This window comes from Rattus rattus, chromosome 15 (genome assembly GCF_011064425.1).
Source record: "Rattus rattus isolate New Zealand chromosome 15, Rrattus_CSIRO_v1, whole genome shotgun sequence".
Classification (NCBI taxonomy): Eukaryota; Metazoa; Chordata; class Mammalia; order Rodentia; family Muridae; genus Rattus; species Rattus rattus.
Window position 1 is genome coordinate 40,443,083 of NC_046168.1, and position 20,140 is coordinate 40,463,222.

At 39.1% G+C, this 20,140-nt stretch overlaps 2 protein-coding genes across 3 annotated transcripts; one reads left to right on the plus strand and one right to left on the minus strand.

The window, feature by feature from the left end:
* Nucleotides 1-270: 270 nt before the first annotated feature.
* On the minus strand, nt 271-12,392 carry LOC116884913 (eukaryotic translation initiation factor 1A). Of its 2 annotated transcripts, XM_032886136.1 has the most exons (3): nt 12,210-12,392; nt 11,318-11,364; nt 271-2,848 (listed from the first exon to the last, which is right to left on the minus strand). In XM_032886136.1, the coding sequence occupies exon 3, from the start codon at nt 2,665-2,667 to the stop codon at nt 2,233-2,235; it is 435 nt and encodes a 144-aa protein (XP_032742027.1). In that variant the 5' UTR covers nt 2,668-2,848; nt 11,318-11,364; nt 12,210-12,392; the 3' UTR covers nt 271-2,232. The 2 variants fall into 2 exon arrangements, with proteins under 2 accessions (XP_032742027.1, XP_032742028.1); XM_032886137.1 differs by lacking the exon at nt 11,318-11,364 and having other exon boundaries at nt 12,210-12,370.
* Nucleotides 12,393-12,442: 50 nt separating this feature from the next.
* Nucleotides 12,443-19,876, plus strand: Tmed7 (transmembrane p24 trafficking protein 7). The gene is made up of 3 exons (XM_032886135.1): nt 12,443-12,888; nt 14,574-14,819; nt 17,102-19,876. Exons 1-3 carry the CDS (start codon nt 12,691-12,693, stop codon nt 17,336-17,338), a joined length of 681 nt encoding a protein of 226 aa, XP_032742026.1. The 5' UTR covers nt 12,443-12,690; the 3' UTR covers nt 17,339-19,876.
* Nucleotides 19,877-20,140: the final 264 nt, after the last annotated feature.

Genomic DNA, 20,140 nt, shown 5'->3' on the forward strand with positions numbered 1-20,140 from the left:
GTCATATCCTAGGATGTATTATAGTTTATATCATTTGTTTATCCCAGGCTATCCCTAAAGTAGCAGTGCTCCTAGCCTGCTCACATATTATGGTTTAAAGTTTATTTCTGAATGATAGCTTCAGTGTGCCCTTAGTCAGCAATTTTTTATTCTTGTGTAATATTTTACTCCTGATACCTCAGATTTTATCCATATCCATTTTGAGGTGCAACCTCAGGAGGCTGGAATGTGGTTTGACAGAGTTGTGGGAAAGAAAAAGAAACATTTAAATATTTCACTACAAGTCATTTTAATTCTAACACTTATGTCAACATTTACAGCATAAATCACTCATGTTATAAAAGAATCATTCCTTCATCTAGAATGTGATTGAAATTAGATATTGGTAAACAGGCAATGTAAATACCTCAGTGTTTGCCTCTGATAGTTTGCAATGACCAAGACATGATACTATAGCCTCATCAAGTGCAACTTTGTACATGTCTGATGCATATATGTTGTGTACATGTTGTGGACTAAGAGGACATCTTCAGGCACTGGTCCTCACCTCCTAACTTGAGATAATCTTGTTTGCTGTTGAATGCATCAAGCTAGCTGGCCCATGGTCAAATTTTCTTCCTGTACTAAAAATGTACAGCAGCAATGGGATAAATCTTAGTTAACAGTATATTCAGATGCACTGTGTATAGCAGTAAAAAGCTCCAGTGATGTTCCCTTTCTAAAGACACACTGTCCTTCTGGGGAGGTGGGATCTGACTCTAATCTGGCACCATGTCTAGTTCATTTTACAAAATTAACCTTTACAAAGATCTACATCAGCATCTAGAAGAGTCACCAATCAATGATCAAGAAAACTGTTATTTGCTTTTCTTTCTTTTTGACTGGGTAATTTCCTTAAGCTACATTATTATGGGCTAACTGGAAAACAAAAAATAAAAGTGAAGGTGAATACTGTTGTTTTCATGCTCAGGCACCAGTTGAAGGTATCTAGAACAAAGCCTGAGAAAGGAACTATTCTTTTAAAAGGCATCTGATGACTAATAGCAAGGTTATACTTACTTCCTAAGCAGCAAGAGTTAAACTGCAGAACCCTGATACCAGCATTACTTAAATGGGAAAATAGTTGTTTATCTTAAATCCCAGTGTCTAATTAAAAAAAAGCCTCTCATGATATACTAGAAATCATCCAGTCATTTATTTTTGTTATATACCAGAGATATAATGAACATATTAAAAAGAAAAAATGTTTTTATACCAACATGTTTTTATTGTTTCTGTTTCTAGACTCCTCCATTTAGAAAATAGGAACCACGGTTTCATTAAGCTGTGGCTCCTTTTCCTTTAACCTAAGCTTAGTTTAAGGAAAACTTCCCTCGTACAATTATGTAACTAACTTTAATCAATACATAGTAATTATCCAAGCCTCAATACAGTAGCTAACTTTTTGAAAATGACTTAACACAAACTATTAACAACTACCTTCTTTGAAAATTTCTCTATGCAAGTATCAGAACAGATTTACTTCTCTTTTAATTTTCATTTCCTATTTTTTGGGTATGCCTTAGAAAAGTAAAATTACATATAAACATTGTCAACTACTTTATTTGTAAAGTCAAGATAATGGATTATCTCCTCTAAGTATTTAATTTTTGCAATGACTAATTTTTAAAACTCAAAATTGCTACCCATAAAATTTAAAAATTGCACTGTAAGATTTTTTTTATGGATGACAACAACTTAAAGGGTAAAATGAATGTATGGAACTTCACGTAGTAAGTATAAAATGGCATGGCTCCATAAATACAAAAATAGCCATATCCTGTCTAACTTTGAGACGTCTCAAATGCAGCTGGACAATTAGAGTCTAAAGCAGGTGTGCTGGACCAGGACTTACTCCAGCCTACGGTGGTCACCCGGCAGAACTGCTGACACAAAACACTCACGTGCCAGAAATGAAGCATCACAAATGGAAAGGCAGTCTCTTAACAGTGCACACTGCTGTGCCCTAAGTTCAATTATATCCAGAAGCACAAAGTGTTAACATGTCACTTAAGATAACTCAACATCTTTGGTTTTCAAAGAAATATAATACTTCAAAAAATAAAATTCATCAATTTGCATTAACAAGTCATACACATGCCAAATGAAGTTTTACTTAACAGCTGAACGTCAAGATCCCAATTGTGTAGAGCTATCTTCAGAGAACTTGAAATGTAACATGCTTAGGTCAGGTTAGATATCATCAATGTCTTCATCATCATCTCCAATATCATCAAACTGGATTTCATCGTCATCCCCAGGACCAAATGTGTCCGTTTCATTGATTTTGGCATGTTCTGGAAGTTCTCCATATGCCTTCAGACTTCTTGCTTCATCTGCATTATACTTTAAGATTACGTCAGCCTTGTTATCTTGATAGTCTCGTAGACCAATCAATATAATGTCTGAGGTATTTATCCAAACCTTTTTTCTCAACTTCCCTCTTATGTGGCACAGCCTCCTCACACCGTCAAAGCACATGGCTTCCAACCGTCCGTTTCCCAGCATTTTGATCACCTGAGCATACTCTTGCCCATCCTCTTTAAACACTAACTCTCTTTTCTCAGATTCATTTTCATTTTTACCTCTGCGCCTGTTTTTGCCTCCTTTGCCTTTATTCTTTGGCATGATGAAGATGGCAACCACAGGGGTTGGGTGAGGAGTCCCTGATGACAGTGACTGTGACTGCTAGGATGGGTGGCAGGAAGTCTCTTAATAGTGGCAGATCTGAAGTGACTGAATAGCGACACTGTAAGTATAGAAGATCCACAAGCAGCAAACAGTGTTCCAGAGTCCTGGCTTCTAACAGCTGAAAAAATAAAAAGATTTTTAGTAAACATTAAGTGACTGTGGCGCATAAGCTGGGCCAGTCTGGGTTACACTGTGTTGTTTGGAATACTGGCTTCCAGGCTCTGCCTAGCCACAGACGGCTCTATCTACTGAAGCAACAGCCTTGACCGAGCTACTCCATTTTCATCGTAAGTGCCAAGGAAGAATGGTTCCACATCTTATTCACAAAAGTAAACACCATTATCTGCTAGCATACCAGGAGACACAAACTGGCATTTTGTGCCAATAAATAATGAAGACTGAAGAGATACTGAATCTTTTTTTTTTCTTTTTTTCGGAGCTGGGGACCGAACCAGGGCTACCGCTGAGCTAAATCCCCAACCCCAATATACTGAATCTTATGAAAATAAAAGACACATGAGCTTAGTAAGCACACAACAGAAACCCCCACCTGGGACTGTTAACAGAAGGTACACCCAGAGACCAAATGTAACAGCATACTGATTAACATACTGACTAATCTCTTGGTCATTGTCACACGCTTGCCCAGGAACACTGACACATCACACAGCGCCAGGCCTCCAGCTCCAGTAGTTTGCCCTGGCTGACACTGTGCCACTTCAAACTGCCTCTTGCTGGCCTGCCACCCAGAGCTGTATTTGATGTCTTTGCACTTGAGCAGCTGTGGTCTGCTGCCCTGCTCCTGTAGCAGCTCTCTGCCTTCAGGACGACTGCCCTTCTACACTCTTAACACAGCAGCCTCTTAACAAAGATTTTGCAACCCACTCATCAACAGTGATGTGCAGTGTGTGATCTGGAGTTAATATTAGTAATTAAGGAAGAAATAAAAGAACCTATAACTGCCAGTGATCAGCTTTCAAGCAAATCTGTATTTCTTGCCTCAAATATAACTAATGTGAACTTATTGTACAATCTATGGTTCTGACAAAACATGCTCATCAGAAAAACTCATGACAGATTTTTTTTTTTTACTAAAAAACAGAAATATAACCTAGGCAGTGATAGCATACACCTTTAATCCCAGCACTCAGGAGGCAGAGGCAGGTGGACTTCTGTGAGTTCAAGATCAGCTTGGCCTACATAGCTAGTTCCAGGACAGAGAAATGCTATCCAGAAAAGCCCCCCCCAACCATAAATATATAAAAATATAAATTTTTCACACACACACACACACACACACACACACACACACACACAAACACACACACAGAACTTTTGGTAAATGTACACTTTTGCTTCAAATTACTTGTGTGTTTGTGTGTGTGTAAGCAATACACGTAACACATGAAAATGTCCATGTGGAGGCCAGAGGTCAACACCAGGGATCTTCCTCAATCACTCCATGTTGTTTTGAGACAGGGTCTCTCACTGAACCTAAAGCTCATGGATTCAGCCAGAGCAGCTGGAGAGTCAGCCCCAGGGACCCCTTCCTGTCTTGGCCTCCTGGGCACTAGGCACCCTGGGTGGAGCCAGAGTGCTGGGCCCTTATGCTCGCAAAGCACTCTACCAACTACCCATCTCCCAGCCTCCTTCATTCAGTTCTTTAGGGGACTCTACTGGTCTTTCTATGTAGCTGAGGCTTGCCTGGAACTGGTGATCCCCCTGACTCATCCTCTTTAGTACTAGCTTATAGGAATGAGTTCAAGTTTTATTTTACTCTCCATACTGGTTTCAAACTGATCTAGCACAATTTATCCAAAAAGAACATTCGAAACATAACCCTAATAAACCACAGTGGTATTCTATTTTTAGTCTGTTTCTTGACTAGTCTGTCACCTTGTCATGATATTTGAATGCAGCTTTATGGTATACTTTGATCTATATAATCCATGTCCTCAGACTTTTTCTCCCAGCTCTGCACCACTATATGCATTTTAAAAGCAGCTTACGGATTTCCACAAACAGAAAATACACAGTAGAATACTGACTAGAATTATATACAATCCACAGGCCAATCTGATAGAATTAACATTTAATTGAGTCTTAAGATGTCATATTGATCCCTTTAAGTTGGTATATTTAAAATTTCTCATTGTGTTTTGTTTGCAGAATTTACTTCTGGATATCTGTTTTTTTTTTTTTTTCTTCTTTTTTTCGGAGCTAGGCAAGCGCTCTACCGCTGATTTTTTTTAACTACCAAAAAGTCATTTAAATATCTTAGTATTCTGATACTGACATAGAGATACAGCTGGTATTTTTGCATACTGACCTTGCCCAGTGATTTTATGAATCTCAAAATTACTATCAGTAGTGGACTTTTGGGGGGGGCAGTTTGGGTTTTATAAATATACATTTCCAAACAACTTTCTCACTGGCTTTTCAAAGTCTGAGCTTTATTTCTTCTTGCCATGCTGTCTTGGTAAATTTTCTGTCATTTGCTTTTAAAAATTCCAAGCAAGAGTGCTAAAGAGATGGCTCAGTGGTTAAGAGAACTGATTGTTCTTCCAAAGGTCCTGAATTCAATTCCCATCAACCATATGGTGACTCAAAAATCAAGTGTAATGGGATCTGGTGCCCTCTTCTGGTGTGTCTAAAGACAGCGATAAATAAAAAAGAAATAAAAATTTCCAAACAAGTTTTTCTGTTTTCTTTTAATAGTTCACTATTTTTGAAGAACAAATTGTATATTACTAATTCCCTGAAATGTATTGTCTGAGTTTATGGCCTAGTACATACTATAGTGTGTAAATAGCCTCCTATAAGCATCTGTTCTTAGAATTATCTGGTCAGTAGCTACTTTTTAGCAATCCAACTGCTTGATGGAGATGGAACCCACGTACAACTAGTGAAATGTGTGTGTGATGCCACTGGTACCTTCTCTGCTACTCCAGTCAGTATCCCACTACTCCCTTCCTTCCTTGCAGTCTAGTTAGATACTAGGCACAGTACTCAGCAATGTTGTTCTGTTCTGTTCTACTGGCAATAAAATACATTTACAACCATGGTTGTTCACATAAGTCTGCCCATTTCATGTCTCCTTTCCCCTACTTAGGATTTCTAGAGTATCATCAGGAGAGACAGTATTTTAAAAAGCATTATCATTGTAGCAATCAAGTTCCGAAGCTACTTGATTTCCTAATACCTTGTCATTCCAGGTCATCAGCAATGACAGTTGAGCAACACTGCCCATTTCCCCCTGTATTCCTCAAATATTACACAACACAGTTTAGGGTCTGATGCTATTTCAAAGATTCTGCTTTGATTTCTCGGGCAAGTTACAGTATCAAATCACTGTGCCAATCAGGGGTTCACTGGGGGAAAGATGGTGCAGTCAAGTTGGGTAATACGGAGAGGAACTATTTATAAACATGAAATATCAAAGCCCACCGTAGAGAACAGTGCAATTCTCTAGGACTATACACAACAGTTTCATAGTTAGTGAAAGAGGGAACAAGACTAAGATGCTTAGACAAGAAATTCTGACACCCTTGTTGACACTTTTGGTTTTTTTTTTTGGCACAACTGCTGTATTATGAGGCCTCACTACCAGTCTCTCAGTCAGGGCTCCCCCTCCCCGCACTCCTTGCACACCCCTGTCCCCCCCAGATGTTTGAGGCCTTTGCATACCTATATGATTTTGCATATCATTATAAGCCATTTACCATTCTACAAAGGTAACTAAATCTTGGTAGAAAATACATCTGATCCATAGCTAATGGTTTAAACTTTTTCATATTTATATACACAATATGTAGCTCTCCAGGCCCTACAAATATGAGGCTAACACTATGTTATTCGTAGTTCACTGTGACTAAATGTCTTAGTATCATGTTGTTGGAAAGGGACTACAGTAGGAAAACAACTTGTTCTTTCCCTCGGGTTTTTTCATAGATCATGCTATCTTTAATAAAAACATTTGATGGTTTAGTATTTTCTTGTACATATTCTTTTCACTTAGCAAAAGCCATGTAAATTAGGAATATGAACTTACTGTCTCTGTCATAGCACCCTGTATATTATTCCTACCATCACATGCCTGGATGCCTGCCTTTATGTTATGAAAACTTCTCTCTTCTCTTCTCCTCTCTGTCAACTGTGTGTGTGTCTTGGGGCAGAAATGTTTGTTTCTTTTTTTTTTTTTCGGAGCTGAGAACCGAACCCAGGGCCTTGCACTTATTAGGCAAGTGCTCTACCACTGAGCTAAATCCCCAACCCTGAAATGTTTGTTTCTTATGTCTCCATTTGGCAGTAGGAAGGACTCTGTGATAGTTGAATAGAGAACTGTGTTTTAACTTTGACCCTTAGTATTTGGAGCAATTGCTTGTATGTAATTTATTCCCCCAACTACTATGGAGGAACCTAAGGGACAAAGACCAGAGTCTTATTCAATTTTTGAAGCTGATAGCCCTAGCCATATTCTTCCTGGGCCCAAGAAGAGTCAAGCAAGCAAATCTTGAGAAAACAAGGGCATTATACTCTTCAGCAATATGGAGGGGTCAGTAAATAGGAAAAAATGCCCAACCTAACTCTTGATCAAAGAGACACAAGTGTATAAAGGTATTTCTTTCAACCTATACAATTAGCCTAAGTTAAGTCAGTAAGATCCAGTGTGAGTTGGGGAAACTGGTTTTTGATCATTTCTGCTGGAAATGGAATTTGGTGGGTATGAAGAAGCAAAACGTGAACATACTTGATACTACAATTCTGCATTTGGTATACATCAAGTAATGTGAGATACAGTTTTCATGAACCTCTTGTCTTCCTCTTTCATACAGATGTGCCAAGTCTGCAAGACCCTGACTGCCCTTTCCTGGGGCTTTGTTATTTTTTGAGCTGTTAAATTTGAAACTATGGTATCATCTTGCTTCAGACTGACAGCAGGCTTACTTCAAGCTTGTAGTAAAAGCAGAGGGTTATGGAAAGTCAGTGGGCAACACACCTTAGTTGCAACACAAACCTACTCTGTGCACAGCAGCCATCTAAGCCACTTTGACCCCTCTTATGGGACTTGACGGCAAGAAAACTCAACAAAAATATGCGAGCCCAACGACCCTACTACGAAAGAACAAAATAAATAAATAAATAAATAAAAAATAAAAAAAAAATAAAAATTAAATTTCAACTTTCCACAAGCACTTAAGCTGGGTCTATTGAAATTAAATCGTTAAGTAGCACAGTATACAGGCACATGTCTATAACTCCTGTACATGGGTATTACAGCAGTCCTTCAAAGATCACTCTTAACTGGGCTCTTCTGAATGGTAATGCATTATCTACTACATTTATCTTAGCTGTCCCTAACCCAGGCCCCTTTTGAGGCTAAAAGACATTGCTTATTATTCACTCTTTCCATACCAATGTTATTGGATGAATAGGACATTTCATGCAAACCACCAGTTAAGGTCAAGAACTAAGATACTTTTCAGCTGCTTCCTACCCAGAATATATACTTACAACTATCTGCAGCTGTCAATGCAGGTTGCTTTCCAAGACAGAGCACTCTAAATAAATTTATACAATTCTTATTCATTTTTCTCTAACATTCCATGACATCTCTTTAATATTATGTGTCAAATACAGGAACACGAACAAAGTTCTCTATCTTATCGAAGTGTTAGAAAATGGAGGAAGGTACCACAGTAATAACATTTAGCATGGTGTCTAGAAAATAGAGGTGATTACAGAATGATACCTTACACTTCTCCAAGAAACTGCTTTCTCCTAAAAGGATGCTGTACTCTCTTCTGTGTCCACAGCATCTTTCTGCCTCAGCTACCACTCCATTGTTCTCCTAAGCATCCCTACCTATACTCGTCACAGCTCTGCACTGACTCACAACCTCTCCCATGTCACCAGTCACCTTGCATCAGCAGACACACTGCCATCTGACACAGTATTTTTGCTGATGACCTTTTTTTTTTTTTTTACAGATTACTCTTACTCCCATATTCATATAGCTCTATCTAATCTTATTGTAGCCAGAATGTTCTTTTTAACAACAGAACTCTAATTAGGTCCTTTTGTGGTTCATTATCTTTGATGGTTCTCAACTGCCTTAGGAAAAAGCCTAAACACCCCAACACAACTCTCTAGAAGCAACTGTTAATGTTCTTTACCCATTACATAACCATACTTCATTCTCCCTTTTGTTATTCTAGTATCTTTAGCAAGTTTTGCTCCAATGTTTCAGCTGTGTTAAGTCTGCAGCTCTCGGAAGCAGAACAATGCAGCTTCTGTGCCTGGCTAGAACTCTGGTAAGTGAACAGCACCACCTAGTGGTCACAATGCTGTTGGGGCAATGAGGGTTTCTGAACTACAAAGGCAGCATGTTTCTCACTACCTTAATTTCCATCTTGTTACACAAACCTTTCAAATGTGGATTTATATCAGGCTTATAACCCTAAATCTTAACTCTGCCATCCCGAGGAACTTCTACATAGATGAGCAATGTGGTCTGACTATTACACTCTCTGATGACTTAACATGTAGTTAGTTAAGTGACTGAATGCCTGGCTTCTAGAGATTTTTTCCATAGTTTCCATCTCAACCATTACTGGTAGCTTCTGAAAACCAGTGGCTTCTGGTCTTCTGCTTTCTTCTTGAGACAAATGTGATCTGTGCAACTGAGCAATGACAGGGTTCCTTGTGACTTTGTTCGCTACACTCAGTATCAGGTAGGTTGTCACACTCACACATCAAATTTTGAACTTCAAATTTATTGTAGGAAAACTATAACCTGTAAAAGTACTCAGAGACTTAGGAATTCAGACTCCAAGTGTCTGTCTGCCTGTCTAGCTCTTGAACTAGAAAGTATGAAAAAGGGCTGGGTTGATGGCTCAGCTGACATGCATGCTGCACAAGCATGAGGATCTGAGTTCGGCGCCCCAAAACTCACAAAGGTAAGTGGCTTGTCCCTGCAATCTGAGAACTAGGGAAAGGCAGGAGGACCTGTAGGGCTTGCTAGCCAGCCTATCAAGTTGAATCTGTGAGGTCCTGGAAAACCTGTCTCAAAAAACCAAAGAGAAGAGCAATAGGAGAGGGCCCATCTATCAACTGCTATCCTCCATATTTCTGCATAGGTGATGAATATTGGGTCTATCTGACATTCACTTAAGTATGAGGTATCTGACAAATTCTTACTAAAGAACAATTCCTTAAACTCACGTAACGTGTTCATGTCATGTGTTTTATATCCTGTAACAACCACCAACTCAGTGGCTCAAATAGAAAATGTATTCTGACAGCTGAAGTGAAGGCATTGGCTCACTCTGTCTGAGGCTCTGCAGAGCTTGTCCTAGCTCTTCATGACTATGGACAAGCTTTGGTTTTCCTTGACTTCTTCATACATCTCTCCATTGCCTTTATGTTCTTCGGTGTGTCTCTAGTCTTCTCTTCTATCAAATATCTTCTATTCGTTGTATTTAGTGCTTCCTCTAAATTTAGGATAGTCTCTTCTAGAGATTAATTTAACTGCAACTGCAAAAATTCTTCCAAACTTATTAACAGGGATGGGATGGGAATGAGATCTTGGAACTGAGTCTGAAGGGATACAATTCACCCCACTATAAATAGGCAAGACATTTCAAATATAAAGTGTACATTTTTCAAATAAAAATTCAATGACAGTAAAGACACTGCTTTGTATTTTTATAAATCTAGATTCATAGAACACCCTGCATGCTCACCTCCTTCAGTCTGCTATGCTGTTTGGTTGGAATGCATCATGAAAAATCCAGCCTTCAACAACTACAACCCCCTGAAAGATTTTTCAGATGACTCTGAGAATCACAGCTTCAAAGTAAATACTCTAAAGTGTATAGAGTATGGTATAAAATCGTCAAGGTGAAACTTCCAGGCCACATATACTACATAATATACATATTACCTTCCTCTTTATTACGTTAAGCTTACCCCAAAGTGGAACATACATGTCTAGCACTGCTGTACTTTGAAATTTTGCCTGTTTGGTGATATTTAATTGTAATATTAAAAGTGATACCGCAGGCTAGAGAGATGGCTCAGTGGTTAAGAGCACTGACTGCCCTTCCAAAGGTCCTGAGTTCAATTCCCAGCAACCACCTGGTGGCTCACAACCATCTGTAATGGGATGTGATGCCCTCTTCTGGTGTGTCTGAGAACAGCTACGGTGTGTATATATATATGTATGTATGTATGTATATATAAAGTAAACAATTCTTAAAAAATAAAAAGTGATACCACACTGATTCTTTTCTTACTAGTTTTAGTTTTTTAATTTTTCCCTCCCCCCTTTCCTCCCTCCCAAACCTTCCACATTGCACTGAGATTTTAATCTTATTTCTTTATGGAGAAAGGGTGGTTCCCAAACCCCCACCCCCACCCTCCATACTCCCTTGTAGCTCTGGAGATTCAATCCTAGGACTTGGACAAGTTCTACTGGTGAGCTACAATACCAGCTCCAAGATAAGAGCAAGATCACCTGTCCAAGATGAGTCAAAAAACAAAACCTCCATTTTTCACTGCCAAATTCAGTTTTATTTTCACTCACCTACAAAATTTCTGGCCTGGCTCTCAGGAAGGTGTAGTCTTCCCAGTCTGGAAGAAATTAAAAGAATGTGACCTTAAGCCCCCTTCCCATTTGCCCCAGCAGAAGCTTTAAGTGCCTCAAGGCAGCTGAGTGAACTTCCGGCTCTCGTTTTATCCGCCCCACCCAACCCTTACTCAGGGCCTTGCCTCACTCCTACCTGCCTGCTACTTCGTTCTCACAAAAACCTCTCTACTAATCCTCGGCAATCTAGAGCCCACTTTGTCTCTTTCACTAAAAAACAAACCAAAAAGCTCCCCAACACCGCCCCCCAAAAAAAACAAAACCGGAACACCTGATTCCTGTTACGCACGTGGGAAGCGTAAAATGAATGCCTTACAAGAAACGCCATGTTGATCAGAAGCAAATTAGTTACTTTGCTACTGTTGGGTCCTTAACTCCCTAATCAGTAAAACAGACATACTATCACTTACTGTATGAAGAGTAGAAGGAGCTTGCTAAGAGGTACTCAATGGATGTTTGTTTTAGTCTAACCGAAACTTATCTTGTGCTTACCACGTGCCGGCCACTCTTCTAGACGCCTTTTCCAGATAAAGAACTCAGGAAATAATCCGTATTTATTTTAGGCAGTACTATTTAGAGTATAGCAGAGTTTTAGCATCCAGGCCGAGGTCAGCTGGCCGGAAGGTAAAGAGCAGGGATTAGAAATTCTAGTCTTCTACTCATCTCTGAGAACATGCGCTTTTTGCGTAAGCTGCCTCCTCCAAATACGACTGTACTCTGTGCGACAACCTCCTGTAAACTAGAAATCTCTCTACCACCGGGGATTAGCCCTCCATAGCCCTAAAATGAGCTCTTGGGAGTCCCTAGGTGATTCCCCAAACTTGGTACTCACAGTGACAAATGCAGCAGAACCCCTCTACCGTCTCAGCCGGGCGAGCAGCGAGACCACGCGCCCTTCCTAGGCAACGGCCGGCCACGCCCCTTCCCGTCGAGTTCCCGCACTGCCCCCTCCCCTCGCCCAAGGAGGGCCGCCCACGCAACGCCGAGGCCTCACGCTCTTCCACGTCCTCACTACAACGCCTCGCCCACCGGATTTCACATCCGGGTCACTGGGTCCTGTCCCGGTCCCGCCCCTTCCGTTAGATCTCGCCGTACTTCCGGTCAGCGAGGCCTCTTCCTCCGCTGGTTTGCCGGGTCTCCTACCACTGCCCCTCAGGTTTTCCTAGAGCGGCTCGGTTACCTCATTGCGTCTTTCCGGAAGCCTGCGCTCGTTCCTCGTCGCACGCTTCACTAAGGCTCGCGGGCCGGTAGGGGCTGGGCCTGCCGCGCGTGTTGAGGCCCCGCAGCTCCGTTGAGGCCGCCGCGCTGTCAGGATGCCGCGGCCGAGGTCGGCGACTTGCTGGGCGGCCGCCGCAGGCCGTTGGAGTTGCAGACTGCTTGCTCTACTGTTGCTACTGCTACTGCCGGGTCCGAGCGGCGGCTCCGAGATCACTTTTGAGCTGCCGGACAATGCCAAGCAGTGCTTCTACGAGGACATCACTCAGGGCACCAAGTGTACCCTAGAGTTCCAGGTACCACGGGCCCCAGCCACCGTGATCCGCTAACCCAAGAGTCACCTCAGTAGCCTATGCAGGACATTTAGCTTTTCTTTTCAGAGCTCAAAGAACTGAAATTTCAGAAATGCTTCCTGTGGCTGTCACATTCTCCAGTGCCACTCATTGAATGGAAGCCGCATTAAATAAATTAATTTAAGAAATTCTTTTTTAAAAAAGCTGTTTTCTGCGCACAAATACCCAGTATCAGCTCCCTATTCCTGTAATCCATAACTCCAATTTAATCGGTTTGACATAACACACGGTCGTTTCCGGTCTTTTGTGGCGGTTGGGTTGGATTTAGGATTTTTGTTTTTGTTTTTAACACTAGGACTCTTTCCTTACTGCAGAGGTGATTGGAAATGCTCTGTTAAGAGGCTATTTCTTTTTTAAAGACGGTCTGTCAAGGGTGTTGTAAAACATTATGATAAACAAGAGGACCTTTCTTAGTTCGCAGACAATGTAAAATAGGAACTTTATTCATTAGGAGCCTAAAGCAGTCTACCGGTTTGTTGTTGTTGTTGTTGTTGTTGTTGTTGTTAATAGTTTCATTTAACATTTCAGCAGCTCTTTAATGCTAGGTCACCTGTAACTGGAGCTACAGGAGATTTAACACCTCTGACCTCTGCAGGCGCCTGCACCTACATGCACGTATCATCTCCCAGACACACCCATAAAACATAATTGAAAATAATAAAAATCGTTTCTTATTAGACACGACAATAGCTTAGTATTCATACTATACTTAGTATTATACTCGGTTAGTATTTGAGGCGAAGGAGAAAAGCGAAAGGTAAAATCAACAAGGCTTGATAATAATTTGTGTATTGTGAGGAGAGAAATCTAAAGATCAAAAAAGGAATTAAGGATATATGTGTGTATCAATTCCCAATATATACAATTACAAAGGAATTATAAGCTGTAATCAGAATATTCTTTATTTAAATTTAATATATGTTTGTTGAATTTCTATATCTGTAGCTACAATACTTGGTGCTATAAAACATTTAAAATTTTTTAAAATATTTACATTGCATGTGCAAGGCCCTAGTCTTAATCCGAAGTACACATTCATTCATTCATTCATATTTGTACTTAATACATGTATGTAATCATATATGGCATAATACAGCTCTCTAAGTACAAAATTATATCTCATGTACTTATTAAAATGATCTTGTAATACAACTCTATTAGTCATCATCTCAAGTGACAAAAGGTCATATAAATCATAGAAATGTCTTTGAAGTCTGAGCTTTAATGTCTTCGTTTTATTGATGTACACTTTCAATACTGTGTTAGTCAAAATACTTAAAACTTGTACTGTCCACTGTCATAGTTTGGGTTGCCAAAACTATTTTCTCTCCTGATCTCCCCATCTTTTAAGTTCCAGGTTAAAGCTCAGAGCTATATCAAGCAGCACAGTGATCTGAACGGTCGATGTAATGAAGTTTCCTCTCTCCTGTTAGGAGAGAACCTCCTCACTTTTTGTAAAGCTTTAGTTGAGCTGAAATCTTTATGTTTGTTTCATCCACTGGTGAAAATCAAGATCTGTGATATTGTGATAGGAAGACTTCTGAATATAGCTTTATTGTTGTTTTAGCAGTAACTGGGTTAAATTTTTCTGTGTTAGTTACTGTGATCTCTCTGTAAATCTTTTACAGGTGATTACTGGTGGTCACTACGATGTAGATTGTCGATTGGAAGATCCTGATGGTAAAGTGTTATACAAGGAGATGAAGAAACAGTATGATAGTTTCACCTTCACAGCCTCCAAAAATGGGACATACAAATTTTGCTTCAGCAATGAGTTTTCTACTTTCACACACAAAACGGTGTATTTCGATTTCCAAGTTGGAGAAGACCCACCTTTGTTTCCCAGTGAGAACCGAGTCAGTGCCCTTACCCAGGTAAACAAAAAAGAACAGAAGAACATTGGTTAAAGGAGGGAGGGGCACATAATTTAATGCAGTGTATTCAGTCCTAGATGAGCATTGAATTTTGATGCTATTTCTAAGAAATATAAATTCTTCCAGATTAGGCATTTGGCAGAGAACTTGAGTCATAGGTTGGAAGTCATGGCTAGCTTTCCATTGCTGTGACAGAGACCTAAAGATGATCAACTTAGCAGGAGGAAATGTTTCAGAGGTTTCAGGCTCTGGTCAGGTAGCCTGTGGAGAAGTAGAACAGCCATGGCCAAGAATGCTCATTAAAGGAAGGTTGCTCATCTTCACACCAGCAAAGGGAGAAGAAGGGCCAGGATCCTTCCTGGTATATCCTTAATGGCCATGCCCCCATGACATGACCCCCTGCCGTAGGCATGGTCTGTACTTCTTTGCCTATTTTATTGGATTTTTATATCTATCACACTTCTAACCCTATTCCTCCCTAATCCCTTCTAACTCCCTGACATAGGTAGGAGAGAAAGAAGGTTAGACAGGAAAGGGGACATAGACCTCTGTAGAGTACTTCCTGCTGATTAGGGGTGTCGAGTTCCTTGGAGCAAGGCTAATCTTAGTAGTCAGCAGTCCAGCAAACAGCAATAGCAAAAGCAGCAGCCACTCCAGGCCCTCTTGGGGCTCTTATGTTTATACCCCCTTAAGAGTCTCCAGAATTCTAAATGTAAATCTTCTGCAGGTTGCAAAAATCTCACCCCTCCTAGTGCAGCAGACAACCATAGTGGCTGTGGATAAACTGAAGCAGCCCCATATCCCACACCTTGGATTAAAACAAAAACATTCACGTAATACAACTGGATTTTTAAAGAAACCAAAATTCTCAGCACATTTCCCCCTTTTAGTCCAAAAATGGCTTTTTCTCTAATATCAATCATCTATATACAGTAAGAACAATTATGAGAACTATCTAATAACAATTATATGTACAATGTCCAGTCCTTTGGTATTTCACAACTATGGAGAAAGTACTCTACTATCTATCCTGTCTAGGTGAGTCCAAAGTTCTGTACCTAAATCACTGTCTTATTATAACGTACATTTATCAACCTAAAAACATCTTTTTAGATCTTAAAACATTCCTTAGACCCTAAACAACTTAAGCTTTTATGTCTTTAATTTCTAATAAGAAAAACTGTTAAGACAGTAGTTAGCTAGTCTCCAGCCCCATCAGAGACCTGAAAAGGATAAGTATTATCTAAGTAAACAGGAAGTACAGAGCAAGAAGCTTCCAAAACTAGAAATGACAGAGACTGCTGGCTACCAGGTCAGTCGCTCCAGGTTCCTCTGTATTGGTCGGATTTCTAATCTTCAGCCAACAGGCCCAGAATATCTGACAGACTTATCTGTGAAGCAGGAATTTTGAAGGACTGTCCTCCCTTGTCTCTGCAAAGTTGAGCAGTTGACTTTCCAGTGTCCTGCTTGTCCACAATTTGGACAGCATATTGTCAAGCAGTTGAAGTAGGGGCAGCTTTTTACCCAGTGGCCACCTTTGCCACAATAAAGTAAACTCTGGGAGGAGGTTCTTCGGTGCCCATCAAGTAGATTGGGGTGCTGCCAGGAGCTGCTGTGTTTCTGTCAGAAAAGCCTTTTATTATTAAAACACCTTAAATGCCATACTCTGCAGGTCTCTGAAGTGTTTGAGGACCATGTATCTATTTAACATACCTCTGAATAGATAAACGTTGCTTGTTTTAGCTATTTACTTTCTGCTTAACTTTGAGGCTAAATAAAGCTTATTTCTGCTGTAATTAACTAAACTAGTAACTTATAAGACTACAAGTAAGATTATTTATAGGTGACTAACTACTAACTTGCATTCCTTAATTATCCTTAACAGTTTTACACTTGTAGTTTTCAAGGACTCGGACTTTACATCAAATTTTTAAATGATTTGCATGCAGTACAATATCCTAACCAAGCTGGCACTAGGCATATATATTTATGCTCACATGTATGTATGCAAAACACTCATGCATACATACATATAAAAAATTGAAGGATAGGGACTGGAGAGGTGGCTCAGCAGTTAAGAACACTGACTGCTCTTCCAGAGGTCCTGAGTTCAATTCCCAGCAACCACATGGTGGCTCACAACCATCTGTAATCAAATTTGATGCCCTCTTCTGGTGTGTGTGAAGACAGCTATGGTGTACTCATACAATAAATAAATCTTTAAAAAAAAAAAGCAGAAGACTATGAACAGCGTTAAACTAACTGAACATACTTCCTTTTAGATGGAATCTGCTTGTGTTTCCATTCATGAAGCTCTGAAGTCTGTCATTGACTATCAGACACATTTCCGACTACGGGAAGCTCAAGGCCGAAGCCGAGCAGAGGATCTAAATACAAGAGTGGCCTACTGGTCGGTGGGAGAAGCCCTCATTCTTCTGGTGGTTAGCATAGGGCAGGTGTTTCTCCTGAAAAGTTTTTTCTCAGATAAAAGAACCACCACAACTCGCGTTGGATCATAACTACACTTTGAGATGCACCATTGCCACCGTAATATTACTGTCCTCAATTTTAGGTACTGAAGAACTTAACATTGGCAACATTCTAAAACCCTGCTCATACTTGTTGAGAAAGCTGTACAGTGCATATCCCCATGGGGAGAGGACATCTTTTTTATTTGTAAAGGTGGAAAACTGGACCTTAATGCAGCTATTCATATGAAATATCTAACACCAATGATCTACTTTTTCTTGGTTTATATTTACTCTTCATACACTAAACTTTGGTATTCTGATTCCTTTTAACCATTTAAAAGTACTTTTCTTAATAGGTAGTTGATACTTAAAAAAAAATCTTAGATTTATTGTCTGTGTGTATTACAGAGGAAGAAAACTGCCTTTTAATTGTTTATAGTGAATAAAGTTGTGTTTTTAAGAAACCAAATGTGATTAACTGTAGCCAAGCCCTATTCTGCACTGCTTAATTTTATGGTGGAAAGTAATCTACCATAGAACTTTCAGTTAATATTGATACACTTTTCATTGCTATATCATGATATAATTTATTTCTTGCTAGTTTGAAAAATGTACAGGTTTTGTTTTTTTTTTTTCCCATTCTATGATTTATAACTAGCTACATTATCTGTTTAGAAGTGTTACCACATAGAAAATAGCATAATAGACTTAAAAATCAGACTGTTGTAACTGTTAGGATAAAGAATAATATGAGACACTGCGGTATGGTAAATGAAATAGAAATATTTTTAGTGAACATTTTGTCTGAAATTGCATTTTGGGGATTTTATCAAGAAGAGAGGACCTGAGTCATGTGTGCATTCTGTTGAACTAGTTCTTGGTCCAATCATTCCCAGCTTAGGTCAGCAGTTACAATCTAGTGTCACATAAGTGCCATATGTCTTCTCCTCATGATGTGATGCACTGAGGAGTTCATTTTTATCTGTCTTCATTTTGTCTTGTTTCTACAGTCTACACCTAAATTTAGAATACTGTGAATGTTTCCTATTTGGAGAGGTATAGAATTGGTTTGTACTGTTTGTGTCTTGTACCTTCTGTGGATTAAGCTGATTAAAATGAGATTTTGATCTAAGTATTCAGAATACAGTACATGATGATGGAAATTTGTATAGGCAAGAAGGCTTTTTTAAAAGTTAAAAAACACAGCAGTTGCTTTTCAGCCATGCCTTTTAACCACAGGTGATGAGAACTAAATGAGTCAGTCTCCTGTTGTAGAGACTTTCCTATGACACTATAGGATAATGACTGACTAGCAATTTTAGTCACTTAACCATTACTGACTAGAACTTAACTAAGCCATCTTAAAATGCGCTTAGGCACGTGCACACACTTCTGCATGCAAGAGCAAAATAAATTCAAGTTGTCTTGCTTACTAATTTCAGATGTCACAGTGTACGAGTGAACACGTTTTCAACCTTTTAGGATTCTTGAAGACCAGATCACCTACTCCTTAGACATTTACAGATTAAGAAGAGAAGTTTAAGATTTTTCAGACTTATCCATTTGAGTTCTTGTATTGAAGTCCTATGGCTTTTTAAATGTTCCATCTACTTAGTCCGTCATGAATGTTTTAGCACCAATGTTAATGTGATTGCTAAGCACAGGCATATGTAAAATGCCATGTCTGCTTGCTAGTGGACTCTTTGGATACTTACACTGTAATTAAATGGAGTCAGGTATAGATTTTGCCAGGCTTGGCATAAATGATGCCCACATTTAATCTGTGCCTCTCAAAATGTCATGATAGTAAACTATTACTATATATCATTTTTAATGAGACTATTGATTCAAACTTGAAATCACCAGTTACCCAGTGTCAGAAGTAATATGAATTTAGTTTCGTCTCTCAGTAGCTGGCTAAATTTTGACAGCTATCTGTCCAACTGGTATGATTATATAAGAAAATAGATACCCATATATAAATGTTATATGATATTTTTCTTCCTCCTATGACATAATTCATAACTTGTCTTTTTTTCTGTAATTCTTACATAAGTTGTTGCAGGAGTTTGAATTTCCCAAATATTTTTGTTTGGTCATATGACTCAATACATATTTGAATATCATAATTGTATATATTTTTAAAGTAGAATAAATAATGGAAAGCAACTTGATACATGAATTTATACTAAAATTCCACCTGGATAAAGATATGTTTTACAATATTGCTTTGCTAATAATCTAAACATTCTTTTATCTATCAAACATGGTTTGTGGCTTACAACTTTTCCTCTGGGCTCGATAATCGCCTTTGAAAATACAGTAGACTGAAGTGATTTATTGAAAGGTTTCATTTATATCTCTGAACTATCCATTTTTTTGTTTGAATTTCTAAATGTAAAATTTATGTTTAAATAGGATAAAGTTGACTGTGACTTTTGTTTTCAAAAATTAGGCAAATATATAAATAATTCAAAGGGTTTTTGTTTACTTTGACAAAGAATTTTTCTCTGAATTAAAGATGGTTTCACAGGATTGCACCAATCAGTTCCATGTAAAATAAAAAGAAAGAAAAACTTCAGCAAACTGACTTCTCTTGTTTCTATCAGGATTTAATTCTTTCTTAAATTCCTTTAAAAAACACAACTCATCCTACTGTTTTAGGGTTATCCCTGTTGATAACGTGTTAAAATACTTTGTGGGTGTGATGGGGAGACTGAGGAGACAATGCTTTGGAGTTGGTATATAGAAACTAGCCAGGTATGTTAGCATACGCCTTTAATCCTAGCACTGGAGGCAGGAGCAAGCAGATCTCTGTGACACCATTAGGAAGAAAAGTGGAGAGGGTAT

Excerpts from the sequence above, each read along its gene's own strand:
- Tmed7 (XM_032886135.1), top strand. The coding sequence starts at position 12,691 with ATGCCGCGGCCGAGGTCGGCGACTTGCTGGGCGGCCGCCGCAGGCCGT. Across the intron at positions 12,889-14,573 it reads AGTGTACCCTAGAGTTCCAG|GTGATTACTGGTGGTCACTA; the intron begins GTACCACGGGCC and ends AATCTTTTACAG. Across the intron at positions 14,820-17,101 it reads GAGTCAGTGCCCTTACCCAG|ATGGAATCTGCTTGTGTTTC; the intron begins GTAAACAAAAAA and ends ACTTCCTTTTAG.
- LOC116884913 (XM_032886136.1), bottom strand. The coding sequence starts at position 2,667 with ATGCCAAAGAATAAAGGCAAAGGAGGCAAAAACAGGCGCAGAGGTAAA.